The 21,008-nt window shown below is 35.5% G+C and overlaps 1 protein-coding gene across 1 annotated transcript in view; it reads right to left on the reverse strand.

Moving 5' to 3' along the window:
- The window catches only part of Gnptab (N-acetylglucosamine-1-phosphate transferase subunits alpha and beta), an 86,911-nt gene that overhangs the window by 60,664 nt on the left and 5,239 nt on the right, over window positions 1-21,008 (reverse strand). The window contains exons 4-6 of the mRNA XM_090383865.1: window positions 18,436-18,632; window positions 4,533-4,735; window positions 2,586-2,732 (exon numbers count right to left, since the gene is read on the reverse strand). Of these exons, the coding sequence (XP_090239991.1) occupies window positions 2,586-2,732; window positions 4,533-4,735; window positions 18,436-18,632 (547 nt within the window). The remainder of the gene's footprint in view (window positions 1-2,585; window positions 2,733-4,532; window positions 4,736-18,435; window positions 18,633-21,008) is intronic.

Genomic DNA, 21,008 nt, shown 5'->3' on the forward strand with positions numbered 1-21,008 from the left:
TTCCAAATGTGTGTTCAATCTTGGGTGGTCGGCACCTAACTCTACTTTTCCCATAGGGCCTGTTGTTTATTTTGCACGATTTTGCATTGCACGAGGATTTCTAGGAACGCAACTATCGTGCTATACGAGGACAGACTGTACACTTAAGAAAATATTTCAGGAGGAAGATGCCAAAATGGATGAATGAGGAGCTAGCTGATCAAATAGAGAAGAAACTATGTCCAACAGCATGGGACAGTTACAGAGCAATAAAAAGTAGTGAAGCCCACAAAAGCTACAAAGTGATTTGCAATAGTACCGCAGATAATGTTAGAGAGGCCAAGGCTGCATATGAGAAAATACTGCCTAAGAGAGCAAAGAACGGAGGGGTGAAATTAGAGTTTTTTTTTGGTTGATGCCGCATAAGCTTGCTTTCTTGCATTATGTGCCTCTACTAATGCTAATGCTAAAGAATGGAAACAAGGAATTTTTCATTATTATTATTATTAGTCATACGGTGCAAAGAAGCCTGACGCTTATGCTGCACCAGCCAAAAAAAAATTCCGCATTACCCTGAGAGAGAGAGAGCGGGGTGGGGGTCAGAAGTAGAAGGGAATCACCAAGAAAGAGAAGAATGATGATATCCAGCTCAGGACCCTGGGTTTGCCAAGCCCATACTCACTAGATGTGAGCCCCTGGGGTACGTTAATACAAGGAAGAAAAAAGTGAATCAGATAGGACCATTGTGCAGTGGGCGCAGGAAAGTCTTAGACAACCCGGCTGATGTGCAGATGAATGTAACAGGTACTTTGTATCTGTCTTTGCTGAAGAAAGCACTTCATGCTGGGAAGAAGCTATGCAAATGAGGCTGAGTCATATGAAGTTATTAATTTTGAAATTACAGATGACTATTTATTAGAAAAATTTTCAAGCATAAAAGCAAGTAAGGCTCCTGGAATTGATAGTGTATACCCAGTAATTTTGAGCGATGCTGCCAGGGAGTGTATTGAATCATTGACGTTAATCATAAGGGCATCGTTAGACTTCAGAGAGATTCCTCTGGATTAGAGAAGTGCCACTGTATCACCAATACATAAAGGCAGTTCTAAGAGTGAAGTTGGTAACTACAGATCAGTCAGTCTGGCTTTAGTGGCAGAGAACATCTTAGACGTAATGATTAAGAGTGCAATCCAGGGACATTTAGACAGATATGGCATTCTGAATAACACACAGCATAGGTTTGTTAAGGGAAAATCATGTTTAACTAACTTGGTAAGCTATTTTGACACAGTTACTCATGAGCTGCATGTAGAGAACAATTTTGACAGTTTATTTGGATTTTAGCAAGGAATTTACTCATTCTCTCATGAGAGATTATTTTATAAGCTGGAACATGTGATTACTGGAAAAATTCTAAGATGGACTGCTGGGTGGCTGAAGGGCAGGAGGCAGAGGGTTGTGATTAATGAATATTCTACAGATTGGTGTAAAGTCAGAAGTGGGGTTCCCCAAGTATCAGTTCTTGAACCACTGTTGTTTCTGATTTTCACAGACAACATCAACAATGGAATAGAAGACTTGATGTCAAAATTTTTTGACAACGTAAAGATTGGTAGAGTAGTTAATGATCCATACCAAGCAGCACTCCTTCAGGATGACTTAAATAGGCTGCAAGAATGCTCAGAAAAGTGGTATGTTTTAATGCTACTAAAAGCATGCATTAAAACATGCAAACATTAAAACATTTAATGCTGCTAAATGCAAGTATCTTACACTTGGGGAATAGTAACCCACAAATAAATTATACACTTTGTGGAGTAGAAATAAAAACAGTGGAGGAGGAAAGGAATCTGGGAGTTACAATATGAAGTTTTATTAGTCATTATACATAAGCGGTAATCACTTGGTTTTGAATCAAATGACTAATACAGCAGATGTCTTTCATAGTCACCGCTCCCATCAGAGCAGGGCAGATCTCTCAACAGGTCTGTGTAAAAGTCCTAATCACTTAAATCTATTAACTTCCACTGCTTCCATCTGTTATCCAGAATTAGCTTAATCCCAATGCTAGATATGCTCATTCTAGAAGCCAGTGGTGAAACCCATGTTTAGTCATCAGGGCAAAGTTTCCAGCATTCTCTCCCTCCCCATCTCCTTTCATGTTTGGTGTTTTCATAAAAAAAAAAAAAAAAAAGTCAAGGTCAAGTTTTTTCCATCATCATTAATACTGACACAAAATAATATTGCCACAACTGATAATATAATGACAATCATTTATATGATACAAATCACAACAATATGAATTAATTAACTGAAATTTGTTTGTATGAATTACTGGATTAAGGACAATTAGTGGTAGAATGAAATCCATTATATAAAAGATTTGAAGAATTGACTTTTTTTTTTTTTTATTATTATTCATGCTAACTTATTTACATATGTATTTCATGAGTGGGTAGAAAAAATATAGAAATGAAGAACAGAAATACAAAATAGAGGGAGATGGAAGGGAAGGAGAAGTAACTAAGAGCCAACAACATTTATTTCATGTTTAGAAACAACATTTTAATTGATATTATACATATATTACTAAAACCTGCACTTACGGGCGGAGTTCTAATCACCAGATTTACCAAAGAAATCGTAGCAATCCTGTTTTCAAAGGAAATGTTTTCATGTGTTTCTACAACTTGTGCCACTTTTTTATCTGCAACAACAAACACTGCTAGACTTGCTTCCTCATATATAAATACCTGAAAATAAAAATGAAGTCACTGTTTTAAAAGTCTGCTTTCATGTAAAATTTGAGAAATACAGAAGCATATACTAATCAAAAATTGTTAGCATTTATATTTATTTTGCTGATTACTAGTTTAATTATTCTTAATAAATATACATTCTTAGTAACAAAAATAACTATAAAACTATTTTCATTCCTTGTTTTCCCAAATTGAATTTAATAAAAAAAAAAAAATAAAAAAAAAACTATTGCTTCTCTGTAGCTAATTAAAGAGGATTTTAAAAAATAAATAATCTCAAGATGTGATCCTCTGTAACGACCACTCTCTATCAAAAAGATGCCCATTCTAAAAGTATCAGCTTTCTTCTGATATTTAATAATCTTTTTTCTAAATGTAAAATATAAAAGCAGTAAATGGTTGTAAAAATCAAAGTCTAACCACAAAATTACTTCCCATTTCACCCATCCATTTGCTCCAAATGTTTGTCCAGTTTTTACCTGAATTTATTTAAGCTATCATATTCAACAACAACGATGGAAGTTTGTTCAGGCAATCAACTACCCACTCTATCTAGAGACAAATTTCCACACCCTATTCTGCAACTATCTTTCATAAATTTGAATCTATGTCCTCTCAAGTGCATAATCTAAGCAAGAAGAAGAAAATTCTGTCAGCACTGAGCTTGCTCAATCCATTCAAAGCCTTGAACACCTCAATCAGATCGCCTCACAGGTCACCAGATGCTGCAATTTGCATAACTTAAGCCTTTCTAGGTAAGAGCACTCCTTTGTTCCTCTCACCAATCTCGTTGTCCTTCTCTATACTCGTTCCAGCAGCTCTACATTCTTCCTAAAATGAGGCCTCCAAACATGTATGCAGTACTCAGATGTGTCTTGACCATTGCCTTATACAAAGGGTAATCACCTCCTTATCCCTGCTAGCAAAATTGCTGAATATCATTGACAAGACCCTGTGACCTGCTCTGGCAACCCGTATGCACTGTCAGAAAACTTCATATCTGACTGCACAATTATCCCCAGGTCTTTTTCATTCTCCACTACCATGGGTGTAGTATCCCACAGTTGGTACGTTACTCTGGGGTTACTGCTACCCATATGCAGTACTTTGCATTTGTCAATGTTAAACTTCAGTTGCCACCTCTCAGCTCATCTGCCCAACTTTTCTAGATCTTGTTGCAGTAGCATACTATACTGTTGTAACATCTGTAAACTTGGACATTAAACCTGCATATTATTTTGCATACTTGTAAAAAGGAAATTTTCTAATAAAGATATTATCACATTTGTTTTCTGGAACTGTCTCCATAAGTGGCTAACATTAAACTAAAATGCTTACTAAGAGTCTAAACTAGGAGTAAAAATCTCAAAAGTGAAGGCAGATCAACTCTGATTCATTATGTCAGTATTTCCCCCCCCCTCCTAAATGTACAAGTATAATGACTTTTATCTATTTTTAACCCATTAAGCAATTATAAAAAAAAAATAAGAAAAATAAGTGATACCTTAGTTAAATAGCAAATTCTTTAATGCTTAGTACCTTCTAAGGATAATGTGATATAATACAAAACAGAAAGAAACAGCAATCCAAAATTAATAAGAAAATCATTTGTTAGCTTTAAAAAAACTGTGGCTTGCCTGAGACCCAAAAGAGTGGGTGAATGAATTATTTGTAAAAGCACAATACAAAGAGTAAAAAAAAAAAAAGAATTTATTTTCTTTTATATGTGGCTCCATTATTCTGAGGTTGTTAATATAATATTACAGGGTAAAAATGGTAAAAGTGAATGCTTACTTCATTCACAACTTTCTGTACTGATAAAGGCAGTTTATCCAAAATCTGCTGCTCAGCATAACCAGATGGTACCCTTGTTATCATAAAAGTGTCTTTCAGAAGAACTGTGTTTTGAGCAGTCCAATCATCTGTGATATAAGCAACATTCGTGGTATAATTCTGACCTTCAAGTAGAAAATGCTGTTTTTGTACGGCACTCTCAGCTAAATAAATATAAGACACAATGAGTTTTATCAGAGGTTTCTATTATAAAAACAAAACTTAATTTAATTTATTATCATAATAAAAGATTACAATAAATAACATTACAAACTACTCTAATAAACCCATACAGCAATGTCAGGAGAGATACAACTTTTTAATAGAAATAAATTCCAGTTATATCATCTTATATTATCATTTATAATATATATATATATATCTATACACACACACACACACACACACACACACACACACACACACACACACACACACACACACACACACAGGTGTTCAAAGAAAGTGCATCACCTGTTAAAATTGTAATTGTCGTCCAAATAACGTAAGTATATGGCAATATTTCTTACAGATTGCATCAGATAAGATTGACACACGTAAGTGATGACATAATATTGCATCAGCTGTTACTTTCAGCTATATAAGCACGCTCTGCAAGAGTTGCAGTCATTCCTTGATTGTGTCAGGATGGCGAGTTACTTGTAGTTGATGCCACAAAGAAAGAGTGCTTTGTAATCAGTCAACAGTGAGTAGATTTCTTTTCAAACTCGAGGTTCTGCTGATAGAAAAAAAGGAACTGGATGGAACAGGATAAGGAACTATGCCAAATCAGGAATGCGTTTTGAAGAACTTATGCCTTAAAAACCGTAAAGCTTCTTTGTCTGAGCTGAAAAAAGAATGGGAAGAACATACAGGAGTGGTAGCAAGTGCAGTAACAGTCAGAAGACGCCTCTTCAAAAATGGACTTGTAGCCCATTGCCCTAAGAAGAAGCCCCCTCCTCACACAAAAAATGAAAAGGGCCCGATTAATTTGGTGTAAGGAGCATGTCAAATGGACCCCTGAGCAATGGAAGTCAGGTATTTTCTCAGACGAGAAGAAATTCAACCTGCATGGCTCTGATGGGAGACAAACAATTCACCTTAGACGTGGTGAAGAATACCATCCAATGGATACCTGGCTATACTGGAAGGCAAATTGCTGCCAACCATTAGAGACCATTTCAACTTGCCAAGTAACTGCATCTTCCAGGATGACTCAGCTCCTTATCATCGGGCGAAAAGTGTAAGTAGGCACTTCGGTAGTTACTTTAGCTTCATTTCTGCATTAGCGGTTCGACAGTAATGTGTTTACATTTGTTACAGATGAAAAAATGGTTGGAAAACAGTCCATTACAACTCTTAGCTGGCCAGAAAACAGCCCAGAACTGACTCCTATAGAGAACTGTTGGCATCGTGTGGAAAAAAATCTGCAGTTGTCATAAAGAAACCAAAGACCATTCATGAACTTCAGGAAGTCATAATTCGTGTTTGGAACCACGAACTATCAGTTCATTATATTCAGAAATTGATCTTGTCAATGCCTCGATGGTGTGCTGCTCTCATCGGGGCCAGAGGCGGTTCAGCTAAATATTAGTTTGAACCTGATGAACTTTTCATTTTGTTTTCCATTTAAAATGATAAACTGAAGCAAACTGAGGGCTTCTGATAACATTTCAACCATAATTGTCATGTTTACCAAAACTGTTGTATAAAGGTTGCAAATGCTCATTTTGGAATGAGCATTTGTAATGAGACGGGATTCAAACCCGCCTTGGGCATGGATCAGAGTATAAAATGCTCAACACAGAAAAAGTAAAGTGCCTGCCTGGTCAACCTGTATTGTTGGTAGAATACATTTATATATAGTGATATTTCACATAATTCAGAAACAGGTGCTTAGCAAAGGGGGTGCAATTAAATTTCTTTTAATCTGGACTCTATTTTCTAAATTATTTAGGAATGTTTCTCCAATGGCACCCTATTCTTCATTTTATATTATCTTATTTTATTTTTACTTTACATGTTATTAAAGTTACATATACAGGTAGTTCCCAACTTTATGAGTTATTTTGTTCCTGATTGATTGATTGATTGATTGATTTTGTAGTTGTTGGCGCATTGGCTTCTGTGGCCATATTGCACCTCCCAAGGTTTTTGCAGTACTTTGATCCAAGCCCGAGGCGGGAATCGAACCCGCGACCTTTGGGTTACCGGGCAGGTACTTTACCCACTCGGCTAGCCCGGTCGACTATTTTGTTCCTAGCACAAGCTTGTAAAGCAGGATTTTTTCCCCCTAGGTGTAATGTTAAAAACAGGGGTTGTGTTCTCAACAATGAAATTTGACCATAGTAATGTTAAATAAAGATCAACAAAACAATAGTTTACACTTAAACAATGATTTATTTATCCAAAGAAATGAAAACAGACTTTAAAATCAAGGAAATTATAATAATAAAGAAATTATTTGTCATACAAATGTTAAAGAATGTTAATTCTTCATCATCATCATCATCATCCACTAAATGCACACTCATTGATGGTTCTTCACTCATTGTTGGCTCGGCATGTGTTGATTTGTTGGAAGCACAAGGAATCATTTTCTTCTTTGGAAATGCTTCAAGAGTCGTGTGTTTCAAAGACAATTTTCTCTTTTCTTAGAAATTTCACAATAGTAGCATGCATAAGCATTTTTCTTTAATCTGTAGCAACATTTTTAGTGTGCTCAAAATTTGAATCTTGTGACTCAAAAATCTCAATAGCTTTTTCTGTGTTGAAAAGCTTTGTCAAGCTCCTTGAGAGTAAAGGAACGAATAGGAGTTTCATCTGTTAAATCTTATTTTTCTTCAGCTTCTTCACATTTTGCTATTTCAAGGAGGTCTTAATTTGAGCTCTCCATTGTGTGTTTGAAGCAGATCAGTTACGTTAGTTGTAGAAACCTCCAGCTGCAATTGGTTAGCAATATTAACAACCACTTCTACTTCAGTTTGTATGATCTCTGCTGGTTCTTGAAATCCTTCAAAATTATCAATAAAATGATAGTAGAGTCTATTCCAAACACCATGTTCTTCTCTGTAATTTTATCCCAGGCTCATTTTCTTATTTTGATTGCATCTAAAATATGGAATTTTTTCCAAAATTCCTTAAGAGTTGGACCTCCTTCCTTATCTCTGCCTAAACAAATAAACCCAGTAACAGTAGTAATGCATTGTATAGCTACGCATGTGGTTTGAAATGCCGTATTTATGAATGTTTAGCATTTATTTATTGCAATTAATGTTCATATTTTTGATTCTGTAGATACTTGATATTTGGGGGAAAAAAAACTCGTAAAGCAAAAACTCATAAAGCGGGAACTACCTGTGTGTGTGTGTATGTATGTATATATATATATATATATATATTAACTATATAATATCGGTGTAAATACACCATAGTTAACCCATATATTTGAGCTACGATTGTAGCGTAGAAGGCATCGTTTTAAATGTATCTCATAATGTGGTTGCCTTCACAACAAGATAGCTACTATTGAATTACTTCAAATAAATAACGCTTCTCTAGTAGAGAAGGCTACTGTTATTTATTTTCAGCAGTACCACCACCCAGACGATCGTTTCGAAGCTTTTTGGCTTCGTCATCAGTAGGCGGGTAGGTACCTAGGTAATACAACAAGCCATCTCAGTTGCGAAGTTGTATCCACATTATGAGAGATGCCAGAAGGGTGTGGTGGTAATGTATTTGGAAAATTAAATGCACTAGGCATAATCCTTAAAACGATGCCTTCTACGCTACAATCGTAGCTCAAATATATGGGTTAACTATGGTGTATTTACACCGATATTATATAGTTAATTATCAAAACCCATAAGGATTATGCCTAGTGCATTTAATTTTCCAAATACATTACCACCACACCCTTCTGGCATCTCTCATAATGTGGATACAACTTCGCAACTGAGATGGCTTGTTGTATTACCTAGGTACCTACCCGCCCACTGATGACGAAGCCAAAAAGCTTTGAAACAATCGTCTGGGTGGTGGTACCGCTGAAAATAAATAACAGTAGCCTTCTCTACTTTGAATTGAAGTAATTCAATAGTAGCTATCTTGTTGTGAAGGCAACCACATTATGAGATACATTTAAAACGATGCCTTCTACGCTACAATCGTAGCTCAAATATATGGGTTAACTATGGTGTATTTACACCGATATTATATAGTTAATTATCAAAACCCATAAGGATTATGCCTAGTGCATTTAATTTTCTAAATACAGTGGAACTTCTCTATTACGAACTTCTATTTAACGAATTTCTCTATATTACAAATTTTTTCGCAAAACATTGCACCTTGAAACGAAATTACATGTAAAATTAACCCCATATAGCGAAGTGTTAGTCTCTCTAAAACGAATTTTTAAAAATATACGACCTCCTTCCCTCCGAAATTACGCATTAGCATCTGGAATTAATCATTCTTTTAGTGAATACTTGTGGTCATTGACGCCCGTAGGAAGGTCTTTGTTTCATTTTTGTTACAGTTATAAAACCAAATGGGTTTTCTTAAAAGTGGTCATAAACTTTACAATAAATAGGATAGATTTGTAAATTGATGTTGGCTCAGGGGAAAACAAAATTCGCTGCGGTAAGCCTTTAGCGTGCTGTGGCGGCAATACATAGAATGATGCCATAGTCGATTTTTAGTAACGAATGCCTACTGAGTGACATTCGCTTCTCACCTCAACCGTACCACGTGACCTTCCTGTCAATCATTATATGATATGTCCGTTCTCATCTAACTGGACTCCTAGTAGATGGTTTTCATGAAAAAATTTTTTTTTTCATTTAGTTCTTTTAGAACAATTTGTCATCAATCACATAGGCTATATGCTCTTGTATTTTTTTATTTTATTTTTTTTTTTTAAAAGTAACATACAGCATACATTAACCGTAAATTTTATATATGAATGAAAGTCGTATATTTCTTCAAAGTGATTGATAGGAAAAGTCACGTGATACTGTTGAATTGGCAAGCAAACGTCATTGAGTAGGCGGTACCTGTACTAACAATTCACTATATGGCCAGCGCAGTGAAGTTTGCGGTGTATGTATCGGCAAGAGCTACAGTCCAGTGATTTTTACATTTGGGGAAAAAATGTCGAAGAGAAAATGTTTAAGTATTAATGATAAAGTAAAGATTCTTCATGATATTGACCAGAGTTTTAAGAAAAAAGATATTGCGGAGAAATATGGCATACCTCAAGCAGCTTATCTACGATTTTAAAAAATCGAGAATCAATTTTAAATGCAATTGAAGGAGCAGCAGACAAGAAGCGAATTAAGTTGTGTATATACGAAGATGTTGATAAAGTTGTTCTAAAATGGGTGCAAATGATCGTGAAAAGAATATACCAATATCGGGTCCAATAATTAAGCAACAAGCTCTGAAATTTGCACAGTCCCTGGGACATACAGAATTTAATGCGAGCACTGGGTGGCTAGATAAATTTAAGAAGCGCCACAGAATTGTGGAAAAGGTTATTTGTGGAGAAAGTGTTAATGTAAGTGAAGAAGATTGCAACAGTTGGAGGAACAATACCTTAAAGAAGATTTTGGAAGAATATGAACCTAAGGATGTTTTTAATGCTGACGAAATGGATTTATTCTTTAAATGTTTACCGAATAGAACTCTTGCTTTTAAAGACGATAAATGTTTTGGCGGAAAACAAAGCAAAGAAAGAATCACTGTGCTAGTTGGAGCAAATATGACAGGAAGTGAAAAATTAAGACTTTTAGTAATCGGAAAATCAAAAAACCCAAGATGTTTTAGAGGCACAAAATCTTTGGAAGTTGACTACACCTTTAATAAAAAAGCATGGATAACCAGTGATATCTTTGAAGACTGGATATTAAAACTAGACAAGCGTATAACAAAAGAAAAAAGGAAAATCGTGTTGGTAACTGACAACTGTCCAGCACATCCTGCCAGTATTTCTGCCAAACTTAAAAGTGTGAAGTTATTGTTTTTACCACCAAACGTGATGTCAAAACTCCAGCCAATGGACCAAGGCATAATTAAAAATTTTAAATTTCATTATCGAAAGAGAATAATAATGAAGATTGTCAATGCGTTATCAGAAAATAGAAACTTGGAAGTTACAATTAACCTTAGAGATTGCATCTCTGAACTGGCAAAAGTTTGGACAAACGATGTCACTGAATACACTATTCAAAATTGTTTTTCGAAAGCGGGATTTGCATTGAATGCAGAAGTCGAACATCAACTGGATGAACAAGATGAACTGCCCCTTTCACAACTGAAAAACTTTTGGAAAATATTAGAATCGTCCGGAAACATAGAAAATGAAATAACACTGGATAGTTATGTTTATGTAGATCAAGACCTGACTACAACAGAACATCCAAATGAAGATGAAATACTGCTGAACAGTGTTAGACACGACCATGATCACGAAGAAATTAACGATGACGCTGAAGACACATCAGAACAACCCGTAGAAAAGCCAACTCGTGAAGAAATGATTAACGCTTTTAAAATGGTTCGTATGGGTCTACAGTTTTGTGAAAATGTTCCTGATAATGTTTTTAATGCTCTGAACAAATGTGAGGTTTTCTTTGAGAATCAGACATTTTTTAATTGTACTGTGCAAACGAAAAAAATTACGGATTTTTTTTAATTTGTGATACTTACTGGCGAAAATTGTGTAAGCGTAATTTAAATAAGTGTTTTTGAAATAAAATACATTAAAAATAAATGTAGATTCATTTTCATTTTCTAATTAAATAACAATTTCTAATAAAAAAGATATTCTCTGTATAACGAAATTTCTCTATAACGAATTTTTTCGCTGGATTTATAGAATTCGTTATAGGGAAGTTCGACTGTATATATATATATATATATATATAGAGAGAGAGAGAGAGAGAGAAACAGTAGAAATCACTAATTGTGATCACTTTGGGACACAGCTTGTAACAATAACCGAAGGAACAAGAATGTGGCTGTTGAACACTGTTTATTGATGTAGAATGGAAACATGAACATAAAACGTGGAAGTGGACAGAAAGAAAACATCAAAATCAAGCAATATAAAATATTTTAATTTGACTTTCCACTATTCCTTTGAGAAAGTCATCAATAAAAATCAAACTGTCATAATGTTTCTCGAAATCCATACACACCATTAAAAACAAATAAAGAAACCATTAATGCTCTATTTTAAAACAGCCAGAGTACATGCAGTACTCTCTTTCACGGAGTAATGACACCAACAAATCGAACTGGACTGAAGCAGTAGCAGTAACTAGACAAGCAACAGGTCAGAGTTCAAGAAAAAAATCAGGATGTGACGTAAGTACTTCCACTGCACATGCGTAAGTTGTATTACAGCAAAAAAAGTGATAACATAAACTGAAGCACTGATTACAATAAATATTTTTTCTATGAGTAGTATAAGTCTGATTGGGATTTCATTAGAGTGATAACATTATCAGTGATCACAATAAGTGCCATGTACTGTACAGGGTGGGGCAGAGAAACCTGAAAAATTCCAAATCACATTACTGCAGCAACATTGCCAGATGGAGTACACTGAGTGGACAGAAATCACAGGATAGCTACCTAGTAATGGGTAGGCCTGCCTTATGCCCAGATAAGGGCAGTCACACAGTGAGGCATCGAGTCCACTAGTTCACGAAAGCATTCTATGGGTATTTCCATCCGTGCTTGCTGAACCGCTGTCCATAATTTCATCACATTCCTGGGTGGAGGATCCAAAGCTCAAATGGATCTTTCCACAGCATCCCAAAGATACTCCACAGGGTTCATATCTGGTAAACGGCAGGCCATTCCGTAATGGTAAAATCTGCGGAATGCTCTTCGAATCATGTTCTAGTCACCACGGCTCTGTGGGGAGGTGTATTGTCCTGCTGGAAGAGTCCATTGCCCGTGGGTGCACAATAACCATGAAGGGATGCAGATGGTCTGCAAGGATGGACACATAACCTGGACTATTCAGAGATGCATCTAGATATACCAGAGGTCCCAACATATGCCAGTTGAACATGCCCCAGACCATTACCAATCATCCACCTCTCTAAACAGTTCCTTGTTGACATGACGGGTGCATAGCTTTGTGCAGTTTCCGCCAGATATGCAGTTATATTTCCAGTTATTTCTTCTCAAAATAACTGGAAATGGGACTCATCAGACCAGAAGGCCCATCTCCAATCATCCAAGGTCGTGCTGATGTCCTTTCATCCAGTTGAGGCATAGAGTCCTGTGTGTTGTGGTGTTATCAATGGAACTCTGGTGGGCCAGCGGCTCCCATAACCTACTGTGGCTAATAATCGCCTGATAGTCTTGGTGGAGACGTTTCTGGCACCTCTCCAGTTGGTTGGAACAATACAAGACAGACGTCGATGGCCATGTTCATCTACCACCTTTCTCCACCCACAGCACTGTCCATAATGAGATGTTATTCTGGAAGTTGCTTATTCCTGATACACTCTTGATACTGTTGAATGGGGATAATTGAACCACCTCCGCAGCAGAGTGACCCGTGTATTGGGCACCCACTACCATCTCTCTTTCAAAGTCACTTAACTCACAACATTTATCCATACTGGCATCGAATTACCGTCTACGTGAATCCATATATCTACCAAGCAGTGGGTTCATCCACTTGCAAGAGGGGTGACAGCGTTGCATTGCCCAGGAACCATATCCCATGAAGCCTGTCCTTTCAGTGTATAAGGGGGCTTAGATCAGTGGGTGGCATTGTGCTTTTGAAATGCATTTCAAGAATGGTGACTCTGTTATCATAATGCAGCAATTATTTCACAATCACTTCAATATCCCTTGTCATGACTCAGTTCCCAGCCATAACACGGTAAATCTATAGGTACAGAACATTTAGAAAAATTCTTCTGTAGTGAAGAAGAAACCTCTTGCTGTTGTGCAAAGAGTCAATGCCAGAGAACATAGAAAATGTGAGAAGAGCTATCCTTTGGAGTCCATGCCACTTGGCCAGGAACCAAGCCACTTTCCAGAGAATTTCCATGCTCAGCTTGTGCAGAATTTTGCATAAGGATCTCAATCTTTTTCCATACAAAATAGCAGTTGTTCAAGAGCTAAGTGATAGGGACTTGGCTACTCACCAGTATTTTTCCAAGCAGTTCCTCTTGATTATGACTGAGGAATATTTCAAGAACATTCTGCTTATGACAGATGAGGCACATTTTGAATTGTCAAGTTGTGTCAACAAACAGAATTTTCACCATTGGGCAGCTGAAAATCCAAAACAGCTCCATCAATGTCCTCTTCAGAGTGAAAGAGTTACTGTCTGGTGTGGGGTTGTTTGTTTGTTATTTGGTTTTTAGGAGCATTAGCAACTAAGGCCATATTGCTCCAAGGATATGCAGTGGTCATTCCCTGACCTTTCCGCATCCTCCATATTTGGTGGTCACAGGCTCAAACCGCGGTCTAATCAAGAAGCGTGTGTTACGCACTGCTGCTCCTGCCCACCTGGCTACGGAAGCACCTGGTGTGGGGTTGTGTCATTTAAGATCATAGACCCTTACTTCTTTGAAGACAACAGAGACGGTACAATTACGGCTAAATTAGATCACTATGTGGAAATGCTACGAAATTTCAAGGAGCCAGAATTTTGTCACCATAGAACTGACACTAGCACCCTATGGTTCCAGCAAAATGGAGCAACTACTCATGTGGCAAGGACAACAATGAGTGTGTGGCACGAAATGTTTCCAGGGCATGTGGTTTCACTAAACCCATAAACATTAAAGAATTAAAACAAAGAATAAGGGATGAGGTTGCAGCAATTCCAGAAATGATCCAAAAGTGATGAGAAATCTTTGAGGTAGACCAAAACAATGTGTCAGGAATAATGGGAGTCATCTCACTCACTGATGTGATTTTTAAAAAATAAAATGGCATCAAATACTTCCTAGTGATAGTAATCATTAAATATAAAACCAAATTTCACTGCATTATTTCATTTCAAAAATCATCTGGTTTCTGTACCCAACCCTGCATATGAACTTGGGCAGAATGAAAATGATACCATCTCACTTCTTTTTAAGCCTCAAACCATCCCGTGCTCATGGACAAATCATTTCATCAATTCTTAAATTCACCAACTTAGTGTTCTGCAGCTCTGTTTAATTAATTTTTTAACTTCCTTCCCTATCCTCTACAACAATTTGAAAAAAAATTGAAAAATCATTCTAGGATTTGTTTGGGAATTCCAATGTTTTCTAACAAAAAAGAGCAGTTTCACTACTAACAGTTTTAACAAGAAGAAGAAGTCTAAGGAATCATTCAACATTAGGGATCTGCCAAATCTGATCATCAATTCAAACATTACAGTTAAATCTGATCGCTATGTGGAAATGCTACAAAATTTCATGGAGCTAGAATTTTATTTTACATGAAAACATCTTTGACGAAAATCAAAATGGTTTAAATTTTTAAAAATTAACAGCTAGAAAGTTATGGACAAAAAATGTAATGTTTTATGATCATTCCTGCTACTTACTCTACCGAATCAACATTAGTGACTGAGTTAGCATCATTTAGGAAGTGACGTCGTTTGCATCATTTCCATCTTGCATTTTTATTACCAATTGGTTTTACTTCAGTCCGAAATATTTAGTACAAATGATGTAATGTTTTATGCTCAAGCCTGCTACTTACTCTACTGAATCAATGTTAGTTACTGAGTTAGCGTCATTTAGGAAGTGATGTAATTTGTGTCATTTAGGTCTTACATTTTTGTTACTAATCAGTTTTACTTCGGTCAGAAAAATTTAGTAGGTGCCACCAAAGATGTTTTCATATCAAAAAAGATCTGCCAGCACTTGCTCTTGCTGAATGGTCTCTCCCTGCATCTATCAACTCATCTGGCTTTCTACAATCCTGAAATGGCTGCTAAATCACAGTTGGTCTTTCTGCAATTACAGCTGCTATGTAAGCAGATTCAATGGTCAGTATTAGTCTACATCTCATCATTTCCACAGCTACACAACTGAAACATTCTACATCTTGAGTAAATCCCACTTCAGCACACTGTGATCACTGCCACCTAGTGGTTCATTTATCTGCAGATTCTTAATGCATGAAGAATCACTGCTGATAATCAAATCAAGAGTAATCATATTACTCCCTCTAGTTTTTTTTTTTTTTGGCTGATGCTTCATAAGCTTGCTTTCTTGCATCAAATGCCTCTACTAATGCTAATGCTAATCTTTTCCCTGGATAATTTTTCGGTATTCCAACAGAATTTCTGCAGACTTTGGAAAAGCTGTAACATTCCAGATTATCATCATGATTTCTGATAGCCATGTTCCTTACCTCTGATCTCCAATTAGTTTACCACTATAAGAATTTTATTTAGTATAACAAGAATGTCTACTTTCACCTAATATTCTAATACAGTTTTGGAATCCACTTCTCGAAATCAATACTCAGTCTGCACATCTACTCCATCCTTTGTAAAATATAACTACTAAACTGTCATTGACACTTCAAAATGTCAATTATTCATGTCATATCTCGTTCCAGTGATACTCTTTACTTAATTCTTACTCTATTCATTGGAGTAATGCATCTGCATCTTGTGTACATACAATTCTGATCACCTCTGAACCTTTTAATACAACTCATTTAATTCAACAAATGAAAGATGAAGATGCAACTTTCCCAAGAAACATTTAGAAATACATTTTGAAGTACTTTTATTTTTATCATATCTCAGATTATAATTTTTCTGTCTGTGTACACTGTTGCTAAGCCTAATATCACTATCCTGACATTGTCCAGATAAAAAAAATCTAAGGAAGTGCATCCAGTTGATATAGGTAGACAGTGCACTGTTGAGTCAGTTTGGTGTGACATAAGCACTGGGAAAGCAAAGTTGACAGTAGGAGTATGTTATAGGCCTAATGACTATGATAAGTACAATGAAATAGAGTGGGCCAGTAAATCAAATTGTCTTATAATGGGAGATTTTAACTTCCCAGATATAGACTGGAACTTGTGAGTTGGTCACTCATACACCAGCAAGATTTTTGTGGATTTATTGGACGACTTTTATAGCAAGACTTTTTGTGGATTCTTTTCTACAGCAGCATGTTTGAGAGGCAATCAGAGGGAGTAATACTCTTGATCTGATTATCAGCAGTGATTATTCATGCATTAAGAATTTGCAGATAAAGGAACCACTAGATGGCAGTGATAACAGTGTATATACCTTATACACTGTGATTACACAGTATAAACTATAAGTATCACAGTGTATAGTGTGATTTATACACTTATATCACAGTGTATACACTTACAGTATATACACTTAAATTACAGTGTATATCTTATATATCTTATAGCAATCCTAATAATTTTTATCAATATATTTTAAACTGATACTTTTTTTGGAACCTATTACTAATTCTCGTAAATTTCCTAATTTCTCCAATTAGGCCATGTGAAAGTGTGTGGAGTACGCATCACTACTAATAATTTTTTTCGCTCATTTGCAGCCTGAAACATTCCATTCACTCAATATTGTAAGCTGAAATACCTTTAAAATAGAGTTTTTATCCAAATTTCTCTATTAAAAGTCAAGAAATCTTCACTGAGTAGGATTAAAACAATCGTGCACTAGCAATCTTCAGATGTATCTACTTAAGGGTACATAAAAAAAGTTTTAATGCTGCCTATGAGGAAGCATTAATTTTTGAAATTAAAAAATCCCTAATAAACCTACACACTTAAAGTAAACTGTCCCCTACAAAACTCCCATGGAAACTCTTGTGGCCATTTTCAGTCTTATGTTGTTTGGCATTACAACCAAACTCATTGAGGATGAACTGCACAACTTCTATTCCTCATTTCCTTACATGAACTACTGTTTTACATCTTCTAACCTTAAAACTTCTTCCATTCACATTATTAAAAATCCCTCATGTGGAATAAAGTCCTTCATTCCTCACTATACCTTAAATTCTTGTCAAAATATGCTTGTCTTGAATAAATAAGACAAGAATAATGCATATTCCAAATGGCTTATATCAATCTCCAGTTTCATATAATGCCTACAGTAAGATTTGCAACAGTTGCAACTAATTTATAAATAAATCGAAATTTGACCGAAAAGACCAAAAGTAACATAAGGGTGAAATTCATATGGGCTTTTTTTTTTGGTCATATATTATGCCTAAATAAGTATATGTTTACACGCCACTCTGCTGTTGTGAGGACTAAAAATCCTGGCAGAATTCATGGAAAGAATGGCTAACTGCAGCTCTGACTAAAGAGGCCTTTAAGAATCCCCTCAATTTCTGACATGATTTAGATCCACATGTGAAGGAGGCATGTCCTGAATAGAAAATATAAGTGGAGCTCTGCATATGTATGTTATATGCAGAGCTCCTGTTATATTTTCAAATAGATCAGCATGGTTCATACAGAAATTATGTAAAGAAATTTCAGAAAAATTTGTTCATTTTACAAACAGATTAATAAACAATAGTAAACAGTAAATAAACACTAAATAAAATAATAATAGTTAATAACAACATGACTCTCATCAACTGGTGCAATACCACCACTCTGCTTATTGGAGGCTTGAAGTGGTGAAACCCATGTTTAGTGTCAAGAGCAAGGTTTCCAGCATCCCCCCCCCCATCTCCTTCAACCCAAACATGGTACTAAGAACTATAGGTTTGATGCCTTTTCTGTTTGGGGGGTTTCATAAAAAAAAAAGAAAAAAAAAAAAAGATTTCACTGTATTCATAATCTTAGTATATCTGCTTTTATCATTTACCTGATTTAAAACTGCTGAATACTAATACACTTATATTTTTTAACTGGATACCAGAAGGAGAACTGATAACAAACAATCTTGATACATTTGCTAAAATGACATCTGCTTCTTCCAGATCATCCAATGTGATGGTTGTCGGAAGTGCAGGTTCTACAAGCACCATATGAGACTTTATACAATTGGAGAAAGGACAAACGCTGGAAGAAAATAAGACAAGTTCTTATACACCAATATTTATTTATAAATAAAATAATTTTATCACTATAATATGGTTACTATAAGACAGCTGCAAACTGTCTAATTTGAGGCTGCTCATTTAATTTTAATTAATCAGAAATAGACAGTACAATTCCCAAAGATAAGGTCCATTAAAGTGACCGTAATATTGACTTTGATCCCAAATCTTAGAAGAACTGGAATACAATTCCAGTTCTACTCAATTACAAAAAACTATTCTACTCAATGATGAATTAGCTAGCCTTGGGTAGTAGATGTAGGAATTTCTCCAGTTACTCCACCCACCTCTTGCAAGAGACTAAATAATCAATAGAATTTCCTATATCCAAAGTTATGCACATGTATGTGCATTCGTTAAAAATACTATATTTCAGTGCATGGAAGAATTAATCTTCCCATGCTTACACCTAACACCCACTCATCTGCAATAGAAGCAGAACGGGTTCCTTCAAATAGGTTTTGTCTCCCCTTCCCCAACATATGCTAAATATTATTTTGTTTATTATGCATTATTTTTACATTATTAAACTAAAATATGAAATGAACTTTCCTGTAAATAATAAAGAGCAGAATGAAATATACCCTACAAAATGATAATACAATATTATTATTGTATTATCTAATCATAATAATAACATAAAAATATCATAATAATAATACAATATTATAATACAATAATAAAATGATAATACAATTATTTGTTCAAACCTTCCTTATATTTTCAAACTGCCCACCTCTACAACACCAGGTGAACATTTCCTACAACTTTGGTGGAATGAATCACCCCTGAGTAGTTGATTACAGGCTAGTTTATACTAATTGTATGACTGTATTCCCCTCTGATAATTTATAATCATCTCATGCATTTTTATTCTCTGTGACTAAACTCATTGGTTCACCTGATATCCACTTTGGTTGAAATCTTGAACATTATGTTGCAAAATGTAAATGCTAACACATTAACATTTACATTTTTCAACATCAGTTGGTGTATTGAAACAAGCATAAAAAATGTCTGAGCTCATTATAATCACCTTTGAAAAAAGAAAATCCCTTTCCTTTACCCTTGAAAGAAGTTATTTCTTTGAATAAATCCCACATCAATACATTATGATCACTGCCACCTTAAAGTTCCTTTACTTGAAGGGTCTTAACACATGATGAATCAGTGCTGATAATCAGATTAGTTTTGTCTTGTTGCCTCTATAACATGTTGGTGCAAATGCAGTCATCCAGCAAATCAAGAAATATTTTGCTGCTGAGAAAATTGCCAACTCAAGTTCCAATTGTTACATGGAAAGTTAAAGTCCTCCGTGATAAAATATTTAAAATTTGCTGGCCCATTCTATTTGTTTGTATAGTATATCATTATACTCATTACAGTTATTTAACCTATAACAGCTTCCTACTCTCATTTGTGATTTCCCAGTGTTTATATCACACCAGACTGACTCAATATTAAACTAGCAACTTGTGACTAATGGTTGTACTGTTTTAGAGTTTATGTATTTTGTAATTAAAAGTATCACCTCCCCACCCTTCTATGTATCTCCTCCTATTCGTACATATTATAATCACCAATTCTGCATTCCCAATATCAGAGTAACACCGTGTTTCTACACTTATAACGTTAGCATCTAATGACTTAACTAATAGAAGTACAAGACTATTTCGAAACTCATCAAATTTATTCTTTAAGCAAGTAAATGTGTGACTGTCTGCATTTTTTGTAACTTTTACATAGCTCATAATTCCTAGTCCCATCATCAGACATTGTAATCCCCCCTCCTGCTTTATTTGAACTACTAACATGTCAAAATAGAAGCAATGCAAGAATCACCTTCACCTTTGCCTACAGCTGCTGTAAAACTATCAGTCTGTGCATCCCTAAAAGTAAGTTTTCTGATCTAACACAGCCTCAACAGTATCAGCAAAAATTTTTGCACCTTTTCTATTCAAGTGTATATAAAAATATACGCTTGATATTCTCTAAAAAAAAAAAAATCTCATCTGTTAACAGCACTGGCCATGCTAAAAAAAATTCTACCCCATGAACCTTGCACAATCACTCCAGAAACAAACATTAATAAGGCTCTCATCATAAACTTCTTCCTATCATCCCTTGTCAAAATTCAGCTTAACTCAAGCTTTATTATATATCAAATTCAGCCTAACTCAAGCTCCTCTTTTTTTTTTTTTTTTTTTTTTTTTGGTAGTTGTTGGCGCATCGGCTTCTGTGGCCATATTGCACCTCCCAAGGTTTTTGCAGTACTTTGATCCAAGCCCGAGGCGGGAATCGAACCCGCGACCTTTGGGTTGCCGGGTAGGTACTTTAC

This window comes from Mastigoproctus giganteus, chromosome 10 (genome assembly GCF_048544385.1).
Source record: "Mastigoproctus giganteus isolate SK-2022 chromosome 10, ASM4854438v1, whole genome shotgun sequence".
Lineage (NCBI taxonomy): Eukaryota > Metazoa > Arthropoda > Arachnida > Uropygi > Thelyphonidae > Mastigoproctus > Mastigoproctus giganteus.